At 41.8% G+C, this 22,219-nt stretch overlaps 1 protein-coding gene across 6 annotated transcripts; it reads left to right on the top strand.

The window, feature by feature from the left end:
• Positions 1 to 704: 704 nt before the first annotated feature.
• On the top strand, positions 705 to 13,988 carry C2H5orf24 (chromosome 2 C5orf24 homolog). 6 transcript variants are annotated; one of them, XR_009546129.1, is made up of 4 exons: positions 705 to 986; positions 9,416 to 12,501; positions 12,817 to 12,866; positions 13,775 to 13,988. XR_009546129.1 is itself a non-coding variant. In XM_016186778.2 (2 exons), exon 2 carries the CDS (start codon positions 9,419 to 9,421, stop codon positions 9,983 to 9,985), a length of 567 nt encoding a protein of 188 aa, XP_016042264.1. In that variant the 5' UTR covers positions 705 to 986; positions 9,416 to 9,418; the 3' UTR covers positions 9,986 to 13,988. The 6 variants fall into 6 exon arrangements, 1 of the variants encoding a protein (XP_016042264.1); XR_009546135.1 differs by having other exon boundaries at positions 9,416 to 11,719; positions 12,383 to 12,501; positions 12,817 to 13,988; XR_009546123.1 differs by having other exon boundaries at positions 9,416 to 12,866.
• Positions 13,989 to 22,219: the final 8,231 nt, after the last annotated feature.

Raw genomic sequence — 22,219 nt, forward strand, 5'->3', positions numbered from 1 at the left:
TGAGAAAGAAAGAGAGAAAGAGCCAGACATCACTCTGGTACATGTGCTGCTGGGGACTGAACTCAGGACCTCATGCTTGAGAGTCTAGTGCCTTAGCCACTGCGCCACCTCCCGGACCACTCATTTTTATTTGTTTTTCCACTGTACTGCTCAGCTCTGGGGATCGAACTTGAGACATTAAGAGTCTCAGGCATGCAGGTCTTTTGTATAACTGTAATATTCTCTGGCCTATGAATATAAAAATGTTTTAAATTGCAGAGTGCCCCCATAAAATGAAACTTACTGCTGCTCCAAGGCCTGGTGATCTAAACATCATCGTTAGACAACTCCCCCTTTTGCTTGTAGTTGAAAATCTCGCCCTATCCATCCCTAACAACTAAAAGGCAGGGCTGAATCTTTCTAACTCATGTTTTGGCCAGCAACTAACGCAGACAGGAACGATTACAAGCAGTTTCCGGAACATCACTGCTGGGTTCAGATCCAGACTTTGACATTTTTTAGTCCTATAATCTAAGCAAAAGGGTCAGTAGCAGTTTTCAACATCACGCTATTCTTTTGTTGGTGCCCAATACGCACCCGAGCCTGAGCAGCTCGGGCCAGAGCCCCGCTCCCTGTCCATCACAGTGCGCAAGCGCGTTTTGGCTACCAAGGCTCCCCTCCCTGTTTCAGCCCTACTGGCCGACGGCGGGAGATTAGATCTCGCGATGCGTGGCTGCGTGCGCGGGCCTCGCGAGCTCGCGCACGCCGCCCCTCGCTGTACGGGGCTGTGGCGGCCTCTTCCTCCTGCATCCGGCGCAGGACGCGGTGGCCGCGACCGGAGCCGGGAGCCAGGGGCCGCGGGGCTCTTCGTCTCCCCTGTGCTTGCCGTGTGCTCTCCTGCGCGCCTGCAGACTCAGCAGGCTGGGAAGGGAGCGGCAGCAGCGCGAGGTCCCCAGCCGATGGGCAGCCCCTGGGCGCGCTGAGGGGCCGGGCTACTAGCAGCTGAGGTGGGTGGGCGAGCGGGGCTCTGCGCTGGGCTGGGCGCGGGGTCGGGGCGGCGGGCGCTCGCGGAGAAATGGGGGGCGCGCTCGCGGGCGGGCAGGCGGGGGCACCGGGCCTAGGTCGCCGCGGAGAGGCGGCCTCCAATCCGCTCCTACCGAGGGGCTCTGGCCTAGCGGGGACCGAGAGGAGGGGCCCGGGCCGGAGCCTGCTCCCTCGCCGCGGAGCCATTGCTGGGGCCGGGCGGAGGGGAGAGGTTCCTCCCGCGGCGGCCGGGGGGAGGGGTCACCCTTTCTTTTCTTTGGAGAGAGGTCAGACTCTGCAGTACCTTCCTCCTCTCTTTAAATCTAAGCCAGGCGGTGGAGGCTGTGTGGTGGTGCAGCTTTTGCAGAACTCCCGAGTGCTCGAGCATTAGGGGGTAGGGGGGAGATGGGGAGGGGGGCTGTGGATTTTTTTTTTTTTTTTTAAAGGGTGCACAAACCTTTCTCTAGTGTGGGCGTGCATCATCTTTCTGCAAAGTTGTTACTCAAACGTTAATCACCTTTCGGGGACAACAGGTAAAATGGATTTCTAAAAAACAAACAAACAACAACAAAAAAAACCAACTCAAGTCAAATAAGAACTCAGGCGCCATGGGGCACAATGAAGGAGGGAGAGAGAAGACAAAGAAGGCCGTTATTTCTGGTCTGTCCTAGTAGCTAAACTTTCCTTAGTGGGGCTGGGAGCTCAGCTACTGGCATTTGTTTTGGCCTTTGCTGAAGAGACTTGAGTGGTTGAGTCGAGTCACAAAGGGACTTTGATCAAGAGTTATTGTTAGGAGCATATGATGATTACAAATGGAATAACCTGAAATAAGTCTGAGAATTATGTGGTAATTGGTCTTTGAAAGAGGGCAGACTTTTTTTTTTTTTTTATATAGATACATTTTACTTTAATGAGAGAGAGAGAGAAACCAGAACACTGCACGACTCTGGCTAATGGTGACCCAGGGGATTTTGGAGCTTTACTCATGAAAAGTCTTTTTGCATAACCACTATACTATCCCTGGTCCCAGGCCTTGGATTTCTTGAAAGAAAAAGATTATCTCCATGTTTAAAAAGCTTTATTTTTTTAATGCTTTGTAAATTTTCTAAAAAAAAGTAATAATTCTTTATGTTAGTAATGATGACTGCCACATTCAAGGGAAAGAAAATTATTTCCTAAAGCATGGCTCTCATTAAGTGACTCGAGGGGCTAAGTGTCCCAGGAAACAGCTACAGGGATGGCAAGTTTTGAGTGTCTGCTTTAATAATTCTGATTTAGTCATAGTTATAATAAAGTAAAAAGAAGCTCTTAGTTGACTTCCTTATAGTCGTTGAGGACCATTTTAAAAAATAACCATTGCTGTCAACTGTAAAACATCAATCCCCCAATAAAGAAATTTAAAAAATAATAACTATTGATAGTTCACACATTATGTTCTGTAACTCGATTTTCAGTAAGTACAAACTTGGCAGAAATGTATTTGTTCTCAAAAAAGAGAGAGAAAGAAAAGAAATAGAAATCTACTCATTCTCCCAGTAAATGTGAGTGGTCCATGTATATTCAATGAATTCTTCAATAGAATGGATTTTTTTTTTTTTTTTTTTTTTTTTAAGAAAGAGCTAAGGTTAGCTGCCAAACCCTGAAGTGGGAACAGAGAGACATTGTTAAGTGTAAGCTTAATGTTTGATATGAAAATAATGCATATAGTCATATATTCTGCATATATAATGGGTATATATGTATACATATGTGTATCACATGTACATATGTATAGTGATGATGATTGTGCATACAAAGATCTAATAGTTCTGATTCCCATCTTAAAAAGTTGAAATAGGAAAGGATTGGTTTTGACTGTTTACTTTTTTCCAGTTGACTGTTTACATGGATAGCTATCAGTAATTTTCTTGCCCAGCTTGTTAATGAGTTACTGGATAAGCAGAATACTGTAATGATTTCTTGGCATTATCAGGGAGGGGGAAAATACAACAAAACGACTTGCCTTTTATCTGTATTTATTTATTGGATAGAGACAGCCAAAAATTGAGAGGAAGGGGAGATAGAGAAGAAGAAGAGAGAGAGAGACACCTGCAGCACTGCTTCACCACTTGTGAAGCTTTCCCCCTGCAGGTGGGGATGGGGGCTTGAACCTAGGTCCTTACATGTTGTAACATGTGCACTCAACCAGGTGCCATCACCCCGCCCCTAGAAATGTTTTTTTAAGTCATTGTTTCATTATCTTCCCTTTGAGATAAATACTGTTTATCTTTTTTTTTCTAGTACTTAGAATAATGTTTTGCATGAAGTTTATCCTCAACTGTGCATTGTGTTAGAAGTAAATGAACTGATCCAATGCATAAATTTTGGGGGGAAATTAAAAGATTTAGGGGCCAGGCCATAGCACAGTGGGTTAAATGCACATGGCGTGAAGCAAAGGATCACAGTAAGGATCTGGTTTGAGCCCCCCTCTCTGCCTTCCCTTCCTCTCTCAATTTCTCACTGTCCTATCCAACAACAACAGCACTAAGAGCAGCAAGGGCAACAAAAATGGGAGAAAATGGCCTCCAGGAGCAATGGATTCCTAGTGCAGGCACCGAGCCCCAGCGATAACCCTGGAGGCATAAAAGAAAGAAAAGGTCCATTTTAAAAAATATTCCTGCTTTTTGCACCACCTGCACTACCGCCCGACTCCCTATTCCTGCTTTTTAAATGGTACTTCCTGTTCCCACCGTGCCCCCATGTCTTCATAAAGACTACATGGCAGCATTTTGCTTGCGTTAAAAGCTTAATGTAAGCTGAGACTTGCTATTCTGAGTGCTTATACATCGTGATGTTAAGAGAAAATTAAGGGGAATAAAGATTGAAGTCAAGATCTTATTAAATAAGTGAAAGGACTTTGTGAAAAACATAAACAAGAAAACATTAAAATAGATTGTAGGGGGAGTCGGGCGGTAGCGCCTTGGGTTAAGTGCAGGTGGTGCAAAGCTCAAGGACCAGCGTAAGGATCCCGGTTCGATCCCCCGGCTCCCCACCTGCAGGGGAGTCGCTTCACAGATGGTGAAGCAGGTCTGCAGGTGTCTAACTTTTTCTCTCCACTCTGTCTTCCCATCTCTCTCCATTTTTCTCTGCCCTATCCAACAACAACAACAATAATAACTACTACAACAAAAAATCAATAACAACAATAACTACAACAATAAAACAATGGGTAACAAAAGGGAATAAATAAGTCTTTTAAAAAAATAGATTGTAGAGAGATTATTGAGCAGGTAGAGTATTGGACTTGTTGCTTGGTTAGTTGTCACTGTATATGGCAGGTTACAGCAGTTCTCTGATCTCTCTTTTCCTCCATTTTTCCTCAAAAAGGAAAGTAGATTAAAAGACTGAAAAAAAATTTTTTTTTCTCTTTACTGGCAGTGCTAACTATGAAACAGAACTTGTGCCCCTTTTTTTAGCTTTTTTTTTTTCCTCCAGGGTTATTGCTGGGCTCGGTGCCTGCACCATGAATCCACCGCTCCTGGAGGCCATTTTTTCCCCCTTTTGTTGCCCTTGTTGTAGCCTCGTTGTGGTTATTATTATTGCCATTGTTGATGTTCGTTGTTGGATAGAACAGAGAGAAATGGAGAGAGGAGGGGAAGACGGGGAGAGAAAGATAGACACCTACAGACCTTCACAGCCTGTTAAGCGACTCCCGTGCAGGTGGGGAGCTTGGGGCTCGAACCCGGATCCTTACGCCTGTCCTTGTGCTTTGTGCCACATGTGCTTAACCCACTGCGCCACCGCCTGACCCCCTTAGCTTAATTTTTTTTTAACTTTTTAAATTATCTTTATTTGATAGAGGCAATCAGAAATTGAAAAGAGGGGAGAGATAAATAGAGACAAAGAGACACCTGCAGGTGGGGACTGGGCGCTTGAACCTCAGTCCTTGCGCACTGTAACATGTGTGCTCAACCAGGTGCACTACCACCTGGCCTGTCCACTTTTTTTTTTTTACTTGAGTATCTCAATAGAGTAGTTTCTGAATAAAATTGAAAGGGGGGTTGCTTTTTCTCATACAATATTCTCACATATTTGAGTGTGTTTCCATTTATATTTTCATGTGTGGTCTCTAGTTCAATTTTATGGGCAATAAACTGGGAGTTTAATTCTCATGCATGTTTCTCAGCTTATAATTTGAGTAGAGAGAAATGGGTGATTCTCTTCACAAATCCCAACACTGGCTTTTCTTCAATATGGAAGACAAATCTATTTGACTTTGCAGCTGCTGTATTGACATATAAAGGGTTTTTTTTATGGGTACTTTGTGAGGTGGGAACTGTCAATGAAAAATTGGGAGGGGATCCTACTTTGTGGTTGTAACAGGCATGTGTGCCTGAGACCCTGAATTCATTCCCTCTGCTGCATTAAAAAAGAAATGGAAAGAAAGAATGTTTTAAATGGGGTCTTGCCCTGAAAAATAGCTCACTGGGGAGGGTTCCTACCTTAGCGCATGTCTGACCCGGGTTTGAGCCCTGTAGTAGTAGTGCCTTTCTCTTTCTTTTTAATATTTTATTTATTTATTCCCTTTTGTTGCCCTTGTTGTTTTATTGTTGTAGTTATTATTGTTGTTGTCGTTGTTGGATAGGACAGAGAGAAATGGAGAGAGGAGGGGAAGACAGAGAGGAGGAGAGAAAGATAGACACCTGCAGACCTGCTTCACCGCCTGTGAAGCGACGCCCCTGCAGGTGGGGAGCCGGGGTTCGAACCGGGATCCTTATGCCAGTCCTTGTGCTTTGCGCCACCTGCGCTTAACCCGCTGCGCTACAGCCCGACTCCCGCCTTTCTCTTTCTTATCTCAAAAAGTGGTGAAGTCATCATGCTCTCTGGCTGGATCATGGGCTAGATTTTTTTCTTTTCTTTTTTAAAATTTTTTATTTATTCATTTATTTTTATTTTACTAGAGCACTGCTCAGCTCTGGTTTATTTATGGTGGTATGAAAGATTGAACCTGGGGAGTTGGGTAGTAGTGCAGCGGGTTAAACGCAGGTGGTGCAAAGCATTAATGGACCGGCATAAGGATCCTGGTTCAAACCCCCAGCTCCCCACCTGCAAGGGGAGTGCTTCACAGGTGGTGAAAAATCTGCAGGTGTCTATCTTTCTCTCCCCCTCACTCCATTTCTCTCTGTCCTATCCAACAACGACATCAATAACAACAATAAAGCAACGGCAACAAAAGGGAATGAATAAATAAATAAAATAAATATTAAAAAATGAGAAAAGTTTAAAAAAAAAAAAAGAGAAAGCCTCAGGCATTAGAATTTGTTTCCATAATCATTATCTAACTCCCCTCCCCCATAGCTAGATTTTTTTTTTTTCTTTTGGCTTTTTAAACATCTGGTTTATGGTAGTGTTGAGGGTTGAGCCTGGAACTTTGGAGTCTCAACTATGAGACCATTTATTTATTTATTTATTTATTTATTCCCTTTTGTTGCTCTTGTTGTTTATTGTCGTAGCTATTATTGATGTCGTTTTTGGATAGGACAGAGAGAAATGGAGAAAGGAGGGGAAGACGGGGAGAGAAAGAGAGACACCTGCAGACCTGCTTTACCGCCTATGAAGCAACTCCCCTGCAGGTGGGGAGCCAGGGGCTAGAATCGGGATCTTTACGCAGGTCCTTGCTGGTCCTTGCACTTTGTGCCACGTGCACTTAATGTGCTGCGCTACCCTGGACTCCCAACAGTGAGACTTTTTGCATATCAATCTCCCTGACCCCCCAGGGACTATATCTTAATGTACTTTCTTGATTCACTTTTTTTTTTTTTTCTTTGGCCTCAAGGGTTATCACTACTGGACTCAGTGCCAGGGTGATAAATCCACCATTGTCGGCTCCTTTTTTCTTCTTCTTTATGTGATAGGACAGAGAGAAACTGAGTGGGTTGAGTCACTGGAGGAGAGAGAGAGAGTCATCTGCAGCACTGTTTCACCACTTGGCTTACCTCCTGCAAGTGGGGGAACCAGGGACTTGAATCCAAGCACCACTCTGTTAAATGCAGTGTGAGACATTGAACCAGAAACCTCAGGCATGAAAGTTTAATGCTTTACCAGTTGAGCCACTTCCCCAGCTGTTGGTGCTGTGGTGTCTTTTTCTTTTTTACTTTATCATTAAGATTATTTTTAAAAAGATTTTTACTTATTTGTGAATGAGAAAGATAGGAAAGAAAGAACCAGGCATCACTCTGATAGATTTGCCACCCAGGATTGAACTCAGGATCTCGTGCTTGAGAGTCCAAAGCTTTAACCACTGTGGCACCTCCTGGTTTGCTGGTTTGTTTCTTTCTCTCACACCCTCCTTGCTCCCCCGCCACACACACACACCTTTTTAAAGATCTAATTATTTATTTATTTAATTTATTTTTGCCTCCAGGGTGATGGCTGAGACTCAGTGCTTGCACTGTGAATCCACTGCTCCTGGTGGCCATTATTTCCATTTTTTATAGGATAGGACAGAAATTGAGAGAGGAACGGAAAATAGGGAGAAAGATACCTGCAGACCTGCTTCATTGCTTATGAAGTAACCTCCTGCAGGTAGGGAGTGATGGCTAAAACTGGGATCTTTGTGCGGGTCCTTGCATTTCATACTATGCTCGCTTTACCTGGTATGCCACCGCCTGATCCCGTTTTATTTATTTTAATGAGAGAGATACAGAGAGAACGGTACAGAGTTACCAGAGCATTGCCTGACTCTGGCTTATGGTGGTGCTGGGAACTGAGTCTCAGCATCAGGCATGAGTCCTGTATAGTCATCATGTTACCTCCCCAACCTGAAAGGTTTTCTTTTTTTTTCTTCTCTATTTGATAGGACAGAAATTGCGAGATGAGGGACAGAGAAAGAGACGTGCAGTTCTGCGTCACCACTTGTGAAGCATATATATGTTATTCCTGCTTAGTTATTAAGAAAAAGTAAATATATTGCTGAAAAATTCATGACCCTCGGAGGTTTTAGAACACTAGGCTTGTAAGCATAAAGTTCTGAATTCAGTCCTTGGCATCATTTATGCCACATAATGTTCTGGTTCGTGTTCTCTCTGTCCTCACAATTTGTCAAAAGACTCCATTTAAAGGGAAAAGATCCAGACTCAACTTAAGATCAAGGTAAAAATAGCCAACTTTATGTCTTGATGACCATAACTTTAATGTAGGTGTAATTTTATTATGACTGTTCCTCATATTTTTGTAATATATGTACTATATGTAATCAGCTATATAATTGCTGATTGTAGCTATTAAACATATATGCTTTTTCATCCCTGGTAAATAGGCACTCACTGCCTTCTGTTTGGATAGAATAGTTTGAAAGGAGTCAGTACCTTGGGCCAAGAAATTAAAGTTTTTGATTCTTACATTTCGTATTTTATAAAGTGTAACATGTACTCAGTTCTATGTAACTATTAATTTATAATTACAGTAATGAGGAAGTATTTCCCTGGTAGAAGAGAGTAAAAAATTGAATTGTGAAGACTGCAGTTGATAGTACTTGTGTGCCTGTGACTTGTAGTTTGATCCCTGGTACTATGTATGCGGAAGTGCTACTCTGATGTTGTTGTTTATTTGTTTCCTCTCTCGTGTGAAACTCTAGCTCAGGAAATAAATAAAAATAAATCTTAAGGGGGCTGGACGGTGGTGCACTTGGTTGAGCACACACATAGTGCACATGGACCCAGGTTCAAGCTCCTGGTCCCTCCCTGCAGGAGGAAGCTTAATAAGCAGTGTTGCAGCACTCAATCACACACACATACCCCTTCCTTTTCCTCCCTTCTCCCCCTCTGTCTTTATCTAAAATAACCCTTTAAAAAATCATGTTGTGGTTCAGGAGGTGGCGCAGTGGATAAAGCGCTTGACTCTCAAGCGTGAGATTCTGAGTTCAAGCCCCGGCAGCACATGTACCAGAGTGATGTCTGGTTCTTTCTCTCTCTCCTCCTATCTTTCTCATCGATAAATAAAATCATTTTTAAAAAAATCATATTAATAAGAGTTCTTGAGCTGGGGAACTAGCACAGTGGTTGTGCAAAGGACTTTGCATGAAGAGGTTTCAGCTTCATTTCTCTGTGCCAACAATTGCCAGAGCTGAGCAGTGTTCTGGCTTAAAGAGAGTGAGATCTTTGAGTTCTTTTCATTATTCTTCCTTTGAGGTTGGTAATCTAGAAGAAAAGAGCCTACAAAACATAACAGATTTATTTTCTAGCTATATATTTCTCCAGGTCCTAAACAAAAAACAGTGTTTGCTAAATCAATATTATACTTGAGTTCTCATATATTTTTCCCCACTCATGAGTAAATTGAAAATAACATATTTTTAAATCTGCTAATGTGATTGGTTGTAAGAGGTCTGTATTTTTGTATGTGTATTTATATTACTATTTTTTTTTCTTGGTAGAAAATGATGCATCCAGTTGCCAGCAGTAATCCAGCTTTCTGTGGGCCTGGCAAGCCTTCTTGTCTCAATGAAGATGCTATGAGAGCTACAGACCAGTTTGAAATATATTCTTCCCAGCAAAGCAAATACAGCCACACAGTCAGCCACAAAGCTATGGCATGTCAGAGGCAAGATCCATTAAGTGAAGCACACTTGCAGACTACAAGTGGCAGAAGCATAGAAATAAAAGATGAACTAAAGAAAAAGAAAAATCTCAACCGATCTGGTAAGCGAGGCCGACCTTCGGGAACTACCAAATCAGCAGGATACCGGACCAGCACAGGCAGACCCCTGGGAACCACCAAAGCAGCTGGATTTAAAACAAGTCCAGGCAGACCTTTGGGTACAACTAAAGCTGCGGGGTACAAAGTCAGCCCAGGGAGACCTCCAGGTAGCATTAAAGCTCTGTCCCGTCTTGCCGACCTTGGTTATGGCTGTGGCACTGCTGCTTTTCCCTATCCTATGTTACATGGCCGAGCAGTTCATGGAGTTGAGGAAACCAGCAGTGAAATCAAGCCACCCAGTGAGTGAATGAGGCAGAGAAAGAGGGCTTGATTTAGAAGGAAAATTGTTAATAATCCCAAAGCTTCTTCATTTTATGACCTAGTCTTTCCAATTTTTTGTTTGATTTTTTTTTTTTTCCTGCTTTTGCTCAAAAGCTGCCATCTGCTGACAGATGCACTGAGGGGCACTAGCAGTGACATTCTCTTTGTACATAGGTTTAATTGTAACACTCAAATAGTTTTTGCCTTTTCTTTAGTGTTATGGTTGTGTCTCCTATTTCATAGATACTTTGGGGATGATTCTAAATAGATGATTTATGTATTACACAACTGAAACCATTATACCTATTAATTTGTGAAGTAAGCCTACACTATCATAAAGTTAACATGTTAGGTATTTTAAACTGATGAAACAAAGCAAACTAATGATTCAGGATTACTTGAGGTAATGGCTGTGAGTTTTTGTAACATTTCTTTTCATGAGATAGGACACAGATATTTGGTATTTGCTTTGGTATTTACATAGACCTAAGTTGATCTTATTTTTGATGTTCAAGGTTTAAGCAGGTTCTTATTTATTGATCTACATGGCATTCATTGGTTTAACCATATTTCTAAAAGAATTATTTAATATTTACCTTTCAGCGATGGTAGGTTATATATTTTTTAATTATCTAACAGCATATATACCAAACACTACCAAAAATTCATATTTACAAGAAATTTAAACTTTTTTATAAAACTGACATAACATACAATGTGTTGTAAGAATAGCATATTTAATAGAAAGAGAAACATTCTTAAGGTCTGCCTGTAGCTATAGTCATTACATTTTAATGCCTTTCATATACTTAATGATTTTTACTAAAGCATTATGTTTAAAATATTTGTTGAAGTGTTCTTCAAAATGTTTTTAGGGGCTTTTGTTTGCTTGTCTTCTTTTGTTTTTGTTTTTTTCCCTGAGAAATTCTCCCATTCATGAGCCAGGGGAAATAGCACAGTGATTTATGAATAGACTTTCATGCCTGAGGCTTGTTTAATCCCTGGCACCACCATCAACCAGAGCTGAGCTGTGCTCTGGTCAGAAAAAGAAATTCTCAATTGCTTTACTTACTATGCCTGAGGTTTATATCTGCCAAAGGATACAAATTGAATGGTAGACTGTAAAACTGGTAGAATCAAACACAGTTTTTTGATTGCCAGAACACAAATAGTAAGACATATATAGGAATTCATCTATGCATGAAACATGTACAAAATAACTTCATTAGTTTAATTAAAAATTTAATTGTGGTTCCTTTGAGACCACTCAATCTGGAAGGGGGAAAAAACTCCCAACTAGTTAGAAGCAAGTGAGAGAGAAAAAGGTGCTGGCTAGATAAGATACGTAGAGAGAGGGAAATCTCTGTCCTCCCTCTTCTGAAATTTTCTTTGTAATACACATTTTTATTCTAAGTTGGTTCTAAATAAACTGTTACAAACTTTGGATTTGAAAATATCCACTGAACTTTAAGGTTGCAGAGTATGTATTTGCTATTTTAAATGCCTTTGAGATTATAATGTAGATTTGCAGGACCCAGAAACTTTTAACAGGATTTTTAAAGGGCGCATATGATATTTGGGCTTGCTCTCAGTTAATACATACTCTGATTGCAAATGGATGTCATGTTTCATACCTTTTTTATCAGGAAAAAAGCAGCAAGCCTTCAGGTGTTCCAGTGATGCCTGACACAATGAGCTGGACTTTATGCTGCTCTTTACAGTAAGGTGTTGCATTCTATGTGGGGACTTTGTGTGCACTGGCATATGACAGTGACCTCAATAATTTTAGCTTTGCACAAATAGTAGAGAACAATGTTGGTTGAATACATAATCAGTTATATCATTCTGGCAGCTAAATCGCTTAATTAAAGAGTTCCTTCTTGCAGAAGCTTAAAATATAAAAATTTCAATAATTTACTCAGAACAGTATAACTTCTGACACACACAAATGCTTATGTCTTTATTTGTGTGATCATCAATCGACTTTTAGTGTGCATCATTTAGTTATTTCTTGAAGTGATGTCTCAGCAGTTGACTACTTAGAAATCCCCTTTTGGTTTCCTAGACAAAATTGTTTAATTAAATGTTGTACCATAAATTAAGATACTGTTGTCAAAGATTTGGTTGCATATTGTGTTTTATAGACTATATGTTTGACATTTCTTTTTCAGTTTGTTTTCATTCCTGATTTTGTTAAACACCCTTCCCTTTGCTACATACATCCTTCTTCCCCTCTCCGTCTTTCAGCACATTTACTCAGTGGTGCTGTGCTGTGTGTCAGAAGATAAAACGTGTTATTGTCTATGGAATTTTGTATACATGTTAATGAAACAGTGAAATCAACTAAAGGAAGTATGTTCATAACAATGTTTATCAATATCAGGAGCTATGTCCCGGGGAAAAAGAGGGACGAATGACTACAGTTATGAGTGGATACCATCGTTTAGAAAGCTGAATTTGCTGTTCATGAGCAGTTACGTGGAGTATTAAGTCTGTATGCTGGTGAGCATCTCCTGATCACTTCCTTTTCTTATGAACAGTTTATTGGTGCCATGCTGAAGAGAAAGACATCTAAGTGATAACATGAAGTCTTAAAATAGAAAATATTTTTACTTCTCTATACACTAAAGACTACATTGTGCATCTTTTGTAACACTGTCTCTTGTCATGATAAACACTGAAATAGCATGTTAAACAATTGCCTATACTTTAATATTATCAGTTGAGGAAAACTGGCCTTTTCCTCCTCTGTAAGATTGTTCCTTGAACGAGAAATTGCTAATTTTATATTGTGTAATTCTGTTCTTCACAAAATAGGTTTCACTATTCTGTAGTAAAACTTGGTCAGAAAATGATCTGCTATTCAAGTAAGTTTGCTTTACTTTTTTCTTTAAAAATATTATAACATGCCTTATTTATTCTTACCAATTAACAAATAAGGAGCTAATACAGTTAAGTTTTCATTTTTTGACAGATATAATCTTGCATAACTAATCTTTAGTATGGGATGATTTTGATACTATCTTTGGAGTTTTGCACCGGATATTAAAAAAATAAATATATGACACTGTATATTAGAAGAAATGCATCTGGTTGATTTTTAATATTTGGGGACTTTTTAAAAATCAGTGTTTCAATTAGACTAAAAAGTTCTTTATATTTTTATTTACTTTTTAAATGAAATGTCTGTCAAAGTAATGAAAGTAAGTCATTCCAAAGTGATGTTTGTCTCAATTTAGATGTATATTTTCATGACATAAGAATATAGTTTCTTTGAATTAAGGAGGAAAAAAATTACCTGGATCCATTTATTAGACTAAAGGTGATCCATCCGGTGTAAGGAAAACCAGTGTATGAGCTAGAGAAGAAAACTCCTTTATGTCTAAGAAGCTTTAAAAGCAATTCAGGGAATGTTGACAATACTACTTACTACTCTATTAGTCATTGTCTCAATATGCAGTAAAAATTTAAATCCCTTTATAGTAAAATATAAATTCACGACTCAAAATATTCTTTCCCTGGACATAAAGTATTTTGATGCTATTATGTTTTTGTGTTTATTTTAGCTTAACTATACTCTATAAAACTCTAGGATGTATCTAAATCTTTCCTTTGCTTTTCCCCCCTCCTCCAAAGTAGATAAATTTGTGCTCTCACATATAATGTATTTAATTATTTGAAATTTTAATGCAATAGTAAATCAAGAGTGTGATTGATTTATAGTAATCAGACCACTTTGATTCTTTATAAGTGTCACAGTTTCTTTTTTCTGCAGATAATTACAGAGAAAATAACTACCAATTAACCAATAAAAGCACGCTGTCCTCTGCTGTAAAAAGTCTGAATAGATACTGTGTATGTTTTTATGTCCATGAACTTGAGCTACTCGTGTGCAATTATGTGTATGGGAATGGAGTAGTGTTCATGATTTGTTACCTACATCATCATATGGATGTATATTTATTAATAAAGTCATTACCTTAAGACCACTACATTTGCTACTTTATTTCTTGGTAGTTTTTCAAGTATGGGAATGGTAAACCCTTATTATAACTGTGAGTCTTCTGTTTCTTTGGAGGTTGTGCTGCCTGAAGTCTACCCTTTGTTATTCTTTTGTTTTTCTCCTAGGAACGATATATAGATATAGATATATGTTTATTTTGGCTCCAGTTATCACTGGGGCTTGGTGCCTGCACTATGAATCCACTGCTCCTGGTGGCCATTTTTGTTTTTTTTATTGGATAAGACAGAAATTGAGAGGGGGAGAGAAAGACACCTGCAGACCTGCTTCACCACTTGTGAAGCAACCCCCACCCTGCAGGTGGGGAGCCGGGGGCTCAAACTGGAATCCTTGCACACACAGATCCTTGCACTCTATAGTATGTGTACTTAACCCAGTCCACCGCTATCCAACTCGCTGTATTTATAATTTTTAAAACCTATGAAATGAATTCAGCAATTCAACACCTTTCCCCCCCTTTTTTATTTTCCATGAGACCCCAGTTCTCTCCTCCTAGTTTTTGGTGGTGATAGGACCCTGCATATGTGCTGTTCCACTGCTCCCAGGTCAACTTCATCATTTCAGGTTAGGACACCACAATACTGCTCTGAAGATCATAGCTTCCACTTGTGTTGTGGGTCTCAAAGGCAGGATCTTACTTCATGGTAAGATGGTAAGGCCTGTACCCTACTCTTTACTTTTTTCTTTCTTTCTTCTTTCTCCTCTTCCTCCTCTTCTTAGGATAAGTGACAGAAGAGAGAGGAGAGATACTATAGTAAAACTCCCGTATTCGTGGTCCGGGAGGTGGTGCAATGGATAAAGTGTTGGACTTTCAAGCATGAGGTCCTGAGTTCAGTCCTTGGGAGCACATGTACCAGAGTGATGTATGGTTCTCTCTCTCTCTTCCTATCCTCCTCATTAATAAATAAATAAAATATTTTTAAAAAAAACCTCCCATATTCATGGAGGAGCTCTCCCATTGTCTTCTGTGGTGATTTCATGTAGTGCTGGGCCTTGAACCCAGTGCTTCATGCATGGTAAGGCATGTACTCTACCAAGTGAAGGATCTCCATTATTATATAAATTGGCTTAATAGTTCCTTCAGAGGCTTATATTTGTTTTTATTTATTTTAATTATTTATGCAGTGCTAAGAATTATGGTTTCATTCATCAGCATTACACTGAGACACTCCCCTGCTCAACTTTGCTGTTTTTAGACAGAACGAGAGCAAAGCACTATTTCACAATCCATCTACTTCTCGCTGCTCCCATCTACTTCTCTCGTGCACTTAACCCACTGTGCTACTGCCTGACTCCCGGGTGTACGTGGCGCAAAGCACAAGGACTGATGTAAGGATTCCGGTTCGAGCCCCTGGCTCCCCACCTGTAGGGGAGTTGCTTCACAAGCAGTGAAGCAGTTCTACAGGTGTCTATCTTTCTCTTCCCTTCCTCTCTCCATTTCTCTCTGTCCTATCTAACAACAACAACATCAATTACAATAGCAATAAAAAAGAATAAGAGCGACAAAAGGGAAAATAAATAAATTTGGGGAAAAAAAAAGCTACACCCATGGGAAGTAGACATTCTGTTAGTGAATCACCTCTCCATGGTTGATGCTTTTAGTTTTTTTTAAAAAATGAGATACTGGGACCTGGGAGGTGACACAGTAGATAAATTATCACAAAGCAAGAGGTGTGTGGTCTGTGAGGTGGCACAGTGGATAAAGCTTTGGATTCTCAACCATGAGGTCCTGACTTCAATCCCCAGTGGCACACGTTACCAGAGTGATGTCTGGTTCTTTCACTCTCTCCTAACTTCCTCATAAATAAATAAATTCTTAAAAACAAAAAACACTACAAAGCATGAGGTGGGTACAGAGTTTGAATCTCTAGAACAGTGATAATCAGGTTCTCTCTACAACAGTAATTAAATCTTGTAAAATTTGTAGTTATTAGTCTGGGAAGATAGCTAGTCAGCAAAGCACAGGACTTGCATGCATGAGGGTCTATGTTTAATCCCAGGTATTACATATGCCACAGCTGAGCAGTGCTGTGGTCTCCTCATTGAAATAAATGCCTGGTGCCACAACTGGTTGAACTCGTTATCATACACAAGGACCCAGGTTAAAGACACCAGTCCCCACCTGCAGGGGGCAAAGCTTCATGAGCCGCGCAGTAGTGTTGCAAGAGTCTTCCCCCTCTCTAACTCCTCTTACCCTCTCAATTTCTGTCTGTCTATCTAATAAATAAAATGTTACAAAAGCAGAATAGTACAATGAAGACAAAAAAAAAATCTTAACGGGAAACGGGAGTCGGGCAGTAACGCAAAGCACAAGGACCAACATAAGGATCCCGGTTCGAGCCCCGGCTCCCCACCTGCAGGAGGGTTACTTCATAAGCGATGAAGCAGGTCTGCAGGTGTCTATCTTTCTCCCTCTCTGTCTTCCCCTCTCTCCATTTCTCTCTGTCCTACCCAACAACAATAAAAACAAGGGCAACAAAAGGGGAAAAAAACGGAAAACAAGGACAACGGAAATAAAGCATTAAAAATGGGGTTGGGCCGTAGCGCAGCGGGTTAAGTGCATGTGGCACAAAGCACAGGAACTGGCCTAAGGATCCCTGTTCGGCCCTCCTCCCCCCTCCCCAACTGCAGGGAAGTTGCTTCACAGTGAAGCAGGTCTGCAGGTGTCTGTCTTTCTCCCTCTCTGTCTTCCCCATCTCTCTCCACTTCTCTGACCTATCCAACAATGAACGACATCAACAATAACAATAATAAGCACAACAAAAACAAGGGTAACAGAATGGGAAAAAGCCCCCAGGAGCAGTAGATTCGTAATGAAGGTTCCAAGCCCCAGCGATAACGATGGAAGCAAAAAAGAAAAAAATAATAAATAGCGGACCCGGCGGTAACGCAATGGGTTAAGGGCAACAAAATGGGAAAAATTGCCTCCAGGAGTAATGGATTCATAATGCAGGCACTGAACCCCAGCAATAACCCTGGAGGCAAAATAAATAAACTTTCACACAAGAAATGAGGCAGTGGCTACAGCACTGGACTTGGAAGCTTGAGGTCCGATGTTTGGCGGCTGCCACTGCACATGCCACAGATAGTCTGGTATGTGTGCACCCTCTACCCTTGTCTCCACTCACATTCCTTCTCCTTCCCTTCCTATCACCTTCCTCTCCCCTTCTTTTCCTTCTCCATCAAAAAGGAAAGGAGTATCATTCTACAGACCTCAAGTCTTAGCAATAACCCTGGTGGAAAAATTAAAAATAAATAATCACGTTTCAAGTGTGTTACACAGGAGAGGGGTATGGGGAAGAGGGTCTTTCAGGTCCTGGTACAGGATGATGGACCTAAAACAACTTGAGAGGTGGTAGCATTGGACTCTTAATCATGAGGTCCTAAGTTTGATCCCAAGCATCACATGTGCCAGAGTAGTGCTCTGGCTCTCCCCTTCTCAGTATTTGTTTTAAATGTTTCTGACTAGGAATTTCACATATGTACAAAATTTAGTAAAATAGAGTATAATGACCCTCCATGTGATCATACCCAAGATTAGTGGTTAAAAATTAAAGACTGGGCTCCCCACCTGCAGGGGGGTCGCTTCACAAGGAGTGAAGCAGGTCTGCAAGTGTCTGTCTTTCTCTCCTCTCTGTTTTCCCCTCCTCTCTCCATTTCTCTCTGTCCTATCCAACATCAACGACATCAGTAACAACAATGATAGTAACTACAACAATAAAAAAACAAGGACAAGGGAATAAATAAATATATTTTTTTAAAGTTCCAGACTGGGTGTTGGGTGGTAGGACAGCAGGTTAAGCGTAGGTGGCACAAAGCTCAAGACCCAGTGTAAGGATCCCGGTTTGAGCCGCTGGCTTCCCACCTGCAGAGGAGTCACTTCACATGCAGTGAAGTGGGTCTGCAGGTATCTACCTTTCTCTCCCCTCTCTGTCTTTCCCTCCTCTCTCCATTTCTCTCTGTCCTATCCAACAACGATGACATCAATAACAATAAAAAACTGGCAACAAAAGGGAATAAATATATATATATTTTTTAATTCAAGGATTGGAAGCTGAGTCTCTAAAGACCTAGATACTGGGCTCTGTGCCACATCTCTATAAGTGGCCTGCAGGCCAGGGGATGGCAAGATATGAGTATCACAGGACTATCCTTAGCTCTGGCTGTCAGTAGTGCTGGGATCAGACCTGTGACCTTTTGTATGCAAATCCTAGGGACTTGTGTCGAGCTCTCAGATCTGATCTTTAATTTTTGTAAGCAACTGATACTCAAGCATAAGCATTATGGAATAATATATGTGTACACAAATCTTTTTGGATGGCTGGGCTAGCGTCGCCGCGGTAGAGATAGAGACTCGGGGACATACGGCTGGGCTGAGAAGCTGCAGTTTAATCTTTATTCATGAAGGGGAAAATCACCACACCATGTGTTTCCCCATCATTTTACCTCCGGCTGCTGCTGGGACTCCGGAGTCCTTAGCATAGGAGGCGGGGAGAAAGCTGGGCCTGAAACTAGCAAGGGCCAAACCAATTCTCTCAGAGGTGGGGGGAATGAGAGCAAACCAATATGAAACATACCAACAATTCCCCCTTTTCTTTTTAACTAAATGACCACAGTATCAGGGGTGTGGGGTGAACAGAAACCTATATCGTACAGGCATTTTCAAAAAAGAAACTGGCACAAACATGGAGGAACATGTAAGATAAGAACCAGTGTGCTGCCAAGGGAAGGCCCCTGAGGGGGCCATTTTTTGCCTCTGTGGGCAAAGCTTTATCAGCTTTAAAAAAAACATTTCCTGCCTCTGGGGGGCGTACTTGCCTCGATGGGCATTTTCTTTTTTTTTTTTTAATTTTTTTTATTTAAGAAAGGATTAATTAACAAAACCATAGAGTAGGAGGGGTACAACTCCACACAATTCCCACCGCCCAATCTCCATATCCCACCCCCTCCCCAGTAGCTTTCCCATTCTCTATCCCTCTGGGAGCATGGACCCAGGGTCATTGAGGGTTGCAGAAGGTAGAAGGTCTGGCTTCTGTAATTGCTTCCCTGCTGAACATGGGCGTTGACTGGTGGGTCCATACTGATGGGCATTTTCTAGCATGGGGGGAAGGGTGAGGCTTAGAGTCCCAAGGCATGGCTGCAGTCAGTCTTTGAGAAACCCAGCAGCATAAGGGGAAGCTGCTAGTTTTGTGCAAAGTGTCCCATAGGTGTACCAGTGAGTCCAATAGAAATGCGAGGCCAGAGCAGATGTCCACCGAAGAATTGTACGTCTGTCTCAATGGGGAATGTCAGCCGTTGGAGTTCTGCTTTTCTGTAGAGAGCTTGACAGCTGCAATTTACTTACTATGAAACAAAACTTGTAGCAGGTTAAAAGTTTTCCACAATTGATAACTCTATCACAATTGGAAGTCCCTTTCAGCATGATTTTAAGGCTATTTAAAGTTCAAACAATAAAATGTGGAAAGGCAAACATGAACCATAGAAAGAAAAAGGCCTCAGGCATGAGAATTATTAGCATAACCATATCGCAATCTAATGTTTCTAATTGAGAAGGAATTTGAGACTTTTATATATCAACAACGTCTTTTTAACCTTTTGTTACACCCATTCAAGATGGAGACACACCCTAGGTGTGCGCAGGTTTTTTTTTAGACCAACTTAGTTAAAATATATCGATTGTTAACTAATTTTCACCTCAGACTTTAAATGTAAGTTAATTTTATATTTATGAGAACTATGTTGAAAACCTTTTTCATTTAACTCTGTCTGGTAATAATATAGCCTTAAAGTTATATTTTTAACCTTAAAGTTAATGTTACCAAACTTTAAACACACACATAAACATGGTCTTTAATACACAAGGAGAGAAACCTTTGTTATGAAGACATGTCATTTTAAACACGAATTTAGATCCGTACTGTCTTAGTTGTTGGGGGGATCACCATCCGGAGGTGGCCTCCTGCGCAGCTCCACTTTTAGGAATTGTAGGTTGTGATCTCTGGACGAATCTCTGTGTATTCTAGCTCTTCTGACTTCAGAGCCGAGTTGAGGATCTCGGCCAGGGGGCCCAGTTTTGGTAGGGAGCCCGTGGTCTCCGGGTGGTCCAGGATCCGTCCAGACTTCATAGCAGGAGGGTGGGCGGGCCAGCTGTGCAGAAGGCGCGGGCTGAAGTGCCACAGGGTGGCGGCCAGGATAGGCTGGAAAGCCGGCTCATGCGGGCTGGCGTTGGGCTCTTGTGGGCTAGCGTTGGGCGGAAACCACAGAGTGGTCCAGAGATAAATGTTCCAGAAACAGTGAAACAGTCTCGTGAAGAAAGGGCAGAGGCCTTTGGAGATCTCTTCACAAGCAGAAGAGAAGGCCATAGTGCTTAGGTAGCCAAATTGTCTTCCCTTATCTGAGAGATGCGCAGGTCAGGTCTATGTGGGCGCCATTTGTTGTTAACGTTCAGGGCTCCAGCAGGCTGGGCTAGCGTCGCGACGGTAGACAGAGATAGAGACTTGGGGACACACGACTGGGCTGAGAAGCTGCAGTTTAATCTTTATTCACGAACGGGCAAATCACCACACCATGTTTCCCCATCATTTTCCCTCGGTGGCTGCTGCTGGGACTCTGGACATCCTTAGCATAGGGGGCGGGGAGAAAGCGGGGCATGAAACTAGCAAGGGCCAAAACAATTCTCTCAGAGGTGGGGGGAAGGAGAGCAAACCAATATGAAACATACCAACAAGACAGGACAGAGAGCAATCGAGAGGAGAGAAAGATAGAATGTTGGTATGCTTCTAAATTCTGCTTATAAGACCTTCTGTTTTGATCATCACATTAGGTTCGCTTGTATTACTTACGATGTGGTCTATTTACATAATCACTGTTTTACCTGGGTCCTGTCCTGCCTGCAGGGTATTGGTTTAATTCCCACTGGGTAGACAGAAGCTTTCTATGTTCTGTTTGTGCTCTTTTTTTGCTCCAACCCCTCTCCCAGTCATTTCCTTTCCCTTGCCACTTCAGGTGAAGAGATGCATAAAAGGCGATGTATCTGATTAATAAACGAGATACTGCTTTCCAGCTCAGCCATGAGTCCCCGGTTGTCCGTCTCCCGCCTGCGAAGCTAGACTGGCAACTAGAGCCCCGAACTGGGACTGGCAACAGAGGGGAAAGAAAGCCATCTGCAGACCTGCTTCACTGCTTGTGAACCAATCCCCTTGCAGGTAGGGAGTCAGAAGGCTCAAACCTGCATCCTTAGGTTGGTCCTTGTGCTTGGTGCCACATGCGCTTAACCAGGTGTATTGCTTCCAGGCCCTGGATGGGCATTTTAAATGTTCTAACAGTGCTATTTATGATAGCACACATTACTACTGTAGGTCTCCAAATACGACTACCTAACTAAACTCCCAGATGACTTCTGATGATCCACCCCTCCTGCTGTTCATGCTCTTGGTAGTCCCTGCCTTCATTGTCATGGTGACCTGTGTGGGCATAGGATATTGCAGAAACATGAGGTTAGACATTGCCGTCTTAGCTATGCTGTCATGGATCGCTTTATGTGAGAAGAATGATCTCTCACATCCTGAAAAAGATGTGAAATCCACATGATAAAGAACTGAATCAGGTGTGGGCGGTGGCACAGCAGGTCAAGGGCACACATACCATGCACAAGGATCTGGGTTCAAGCCCCCACTTCCTGCCTACAGGGGGATGCTTCACAATTGGTGAAACATCTTCAGGTGTCTCTCTGTCTGTCTCCTCCCCCCCATTTGTCTTATCTAATAAAAAAGAAAAAAATGGGGGTCGGGCAGTAGTGCAGTAGGTTAAGCGCTTGTGGCACCAAGCTCAAGGACTGGCATAAGGATCCCGGTTTGAACCCTCGGCTCCCCACCTACAGGGGAGTCGCTTCACAGGTGGTGAAGCAGGTCTGCAAGTGTCTGTCTTTCTCTCCCCCTCTGTCTTCCCCTCCTCTCTCCATTTCTCTCTGTCCTATCCCAACAACGAACAACATCACCAATAACATTAATAACCACAACAAGGCTACAATAGCAAGGGCAACAAAAGGGGGAAAAATGGCTTTCAGGAGCAGTGGATTCATGGTGCAAGCACTGAGTCCCAGCAATAATCCTGGAGGCAAAAAAAAAAAAAAAGAAGAAGGAGAAAAGAAGAAGAAGAAGAAGAAGAAGAAGAAGAAGAAGAAGAAGAAGAAGAGGAAGA

Source organism: Erinaceus europaeus, chromosome 2 (assembly GCF_950295315.1).
Source record: "Erinaceus europaeus chromosome 2, mEriEur2.1, whole genome shotgun sequence".
NCBI lineage: Eukaryota > Metazoa > Chordata > Mammalia > Eulipotyphla > Erinaceidae > Erinaceus > Erinaceus europaeus.

What these genes read in the sequence shown, in the direction of transcription:
- C2H5orf24 (XM_016186778.2), top strand. Translation starts at nt 9,419, where the DNA reads ATGATGCATCCAGTTGCCAGCAGTAATCCAGCTTTCTGTGGGCCTGGC.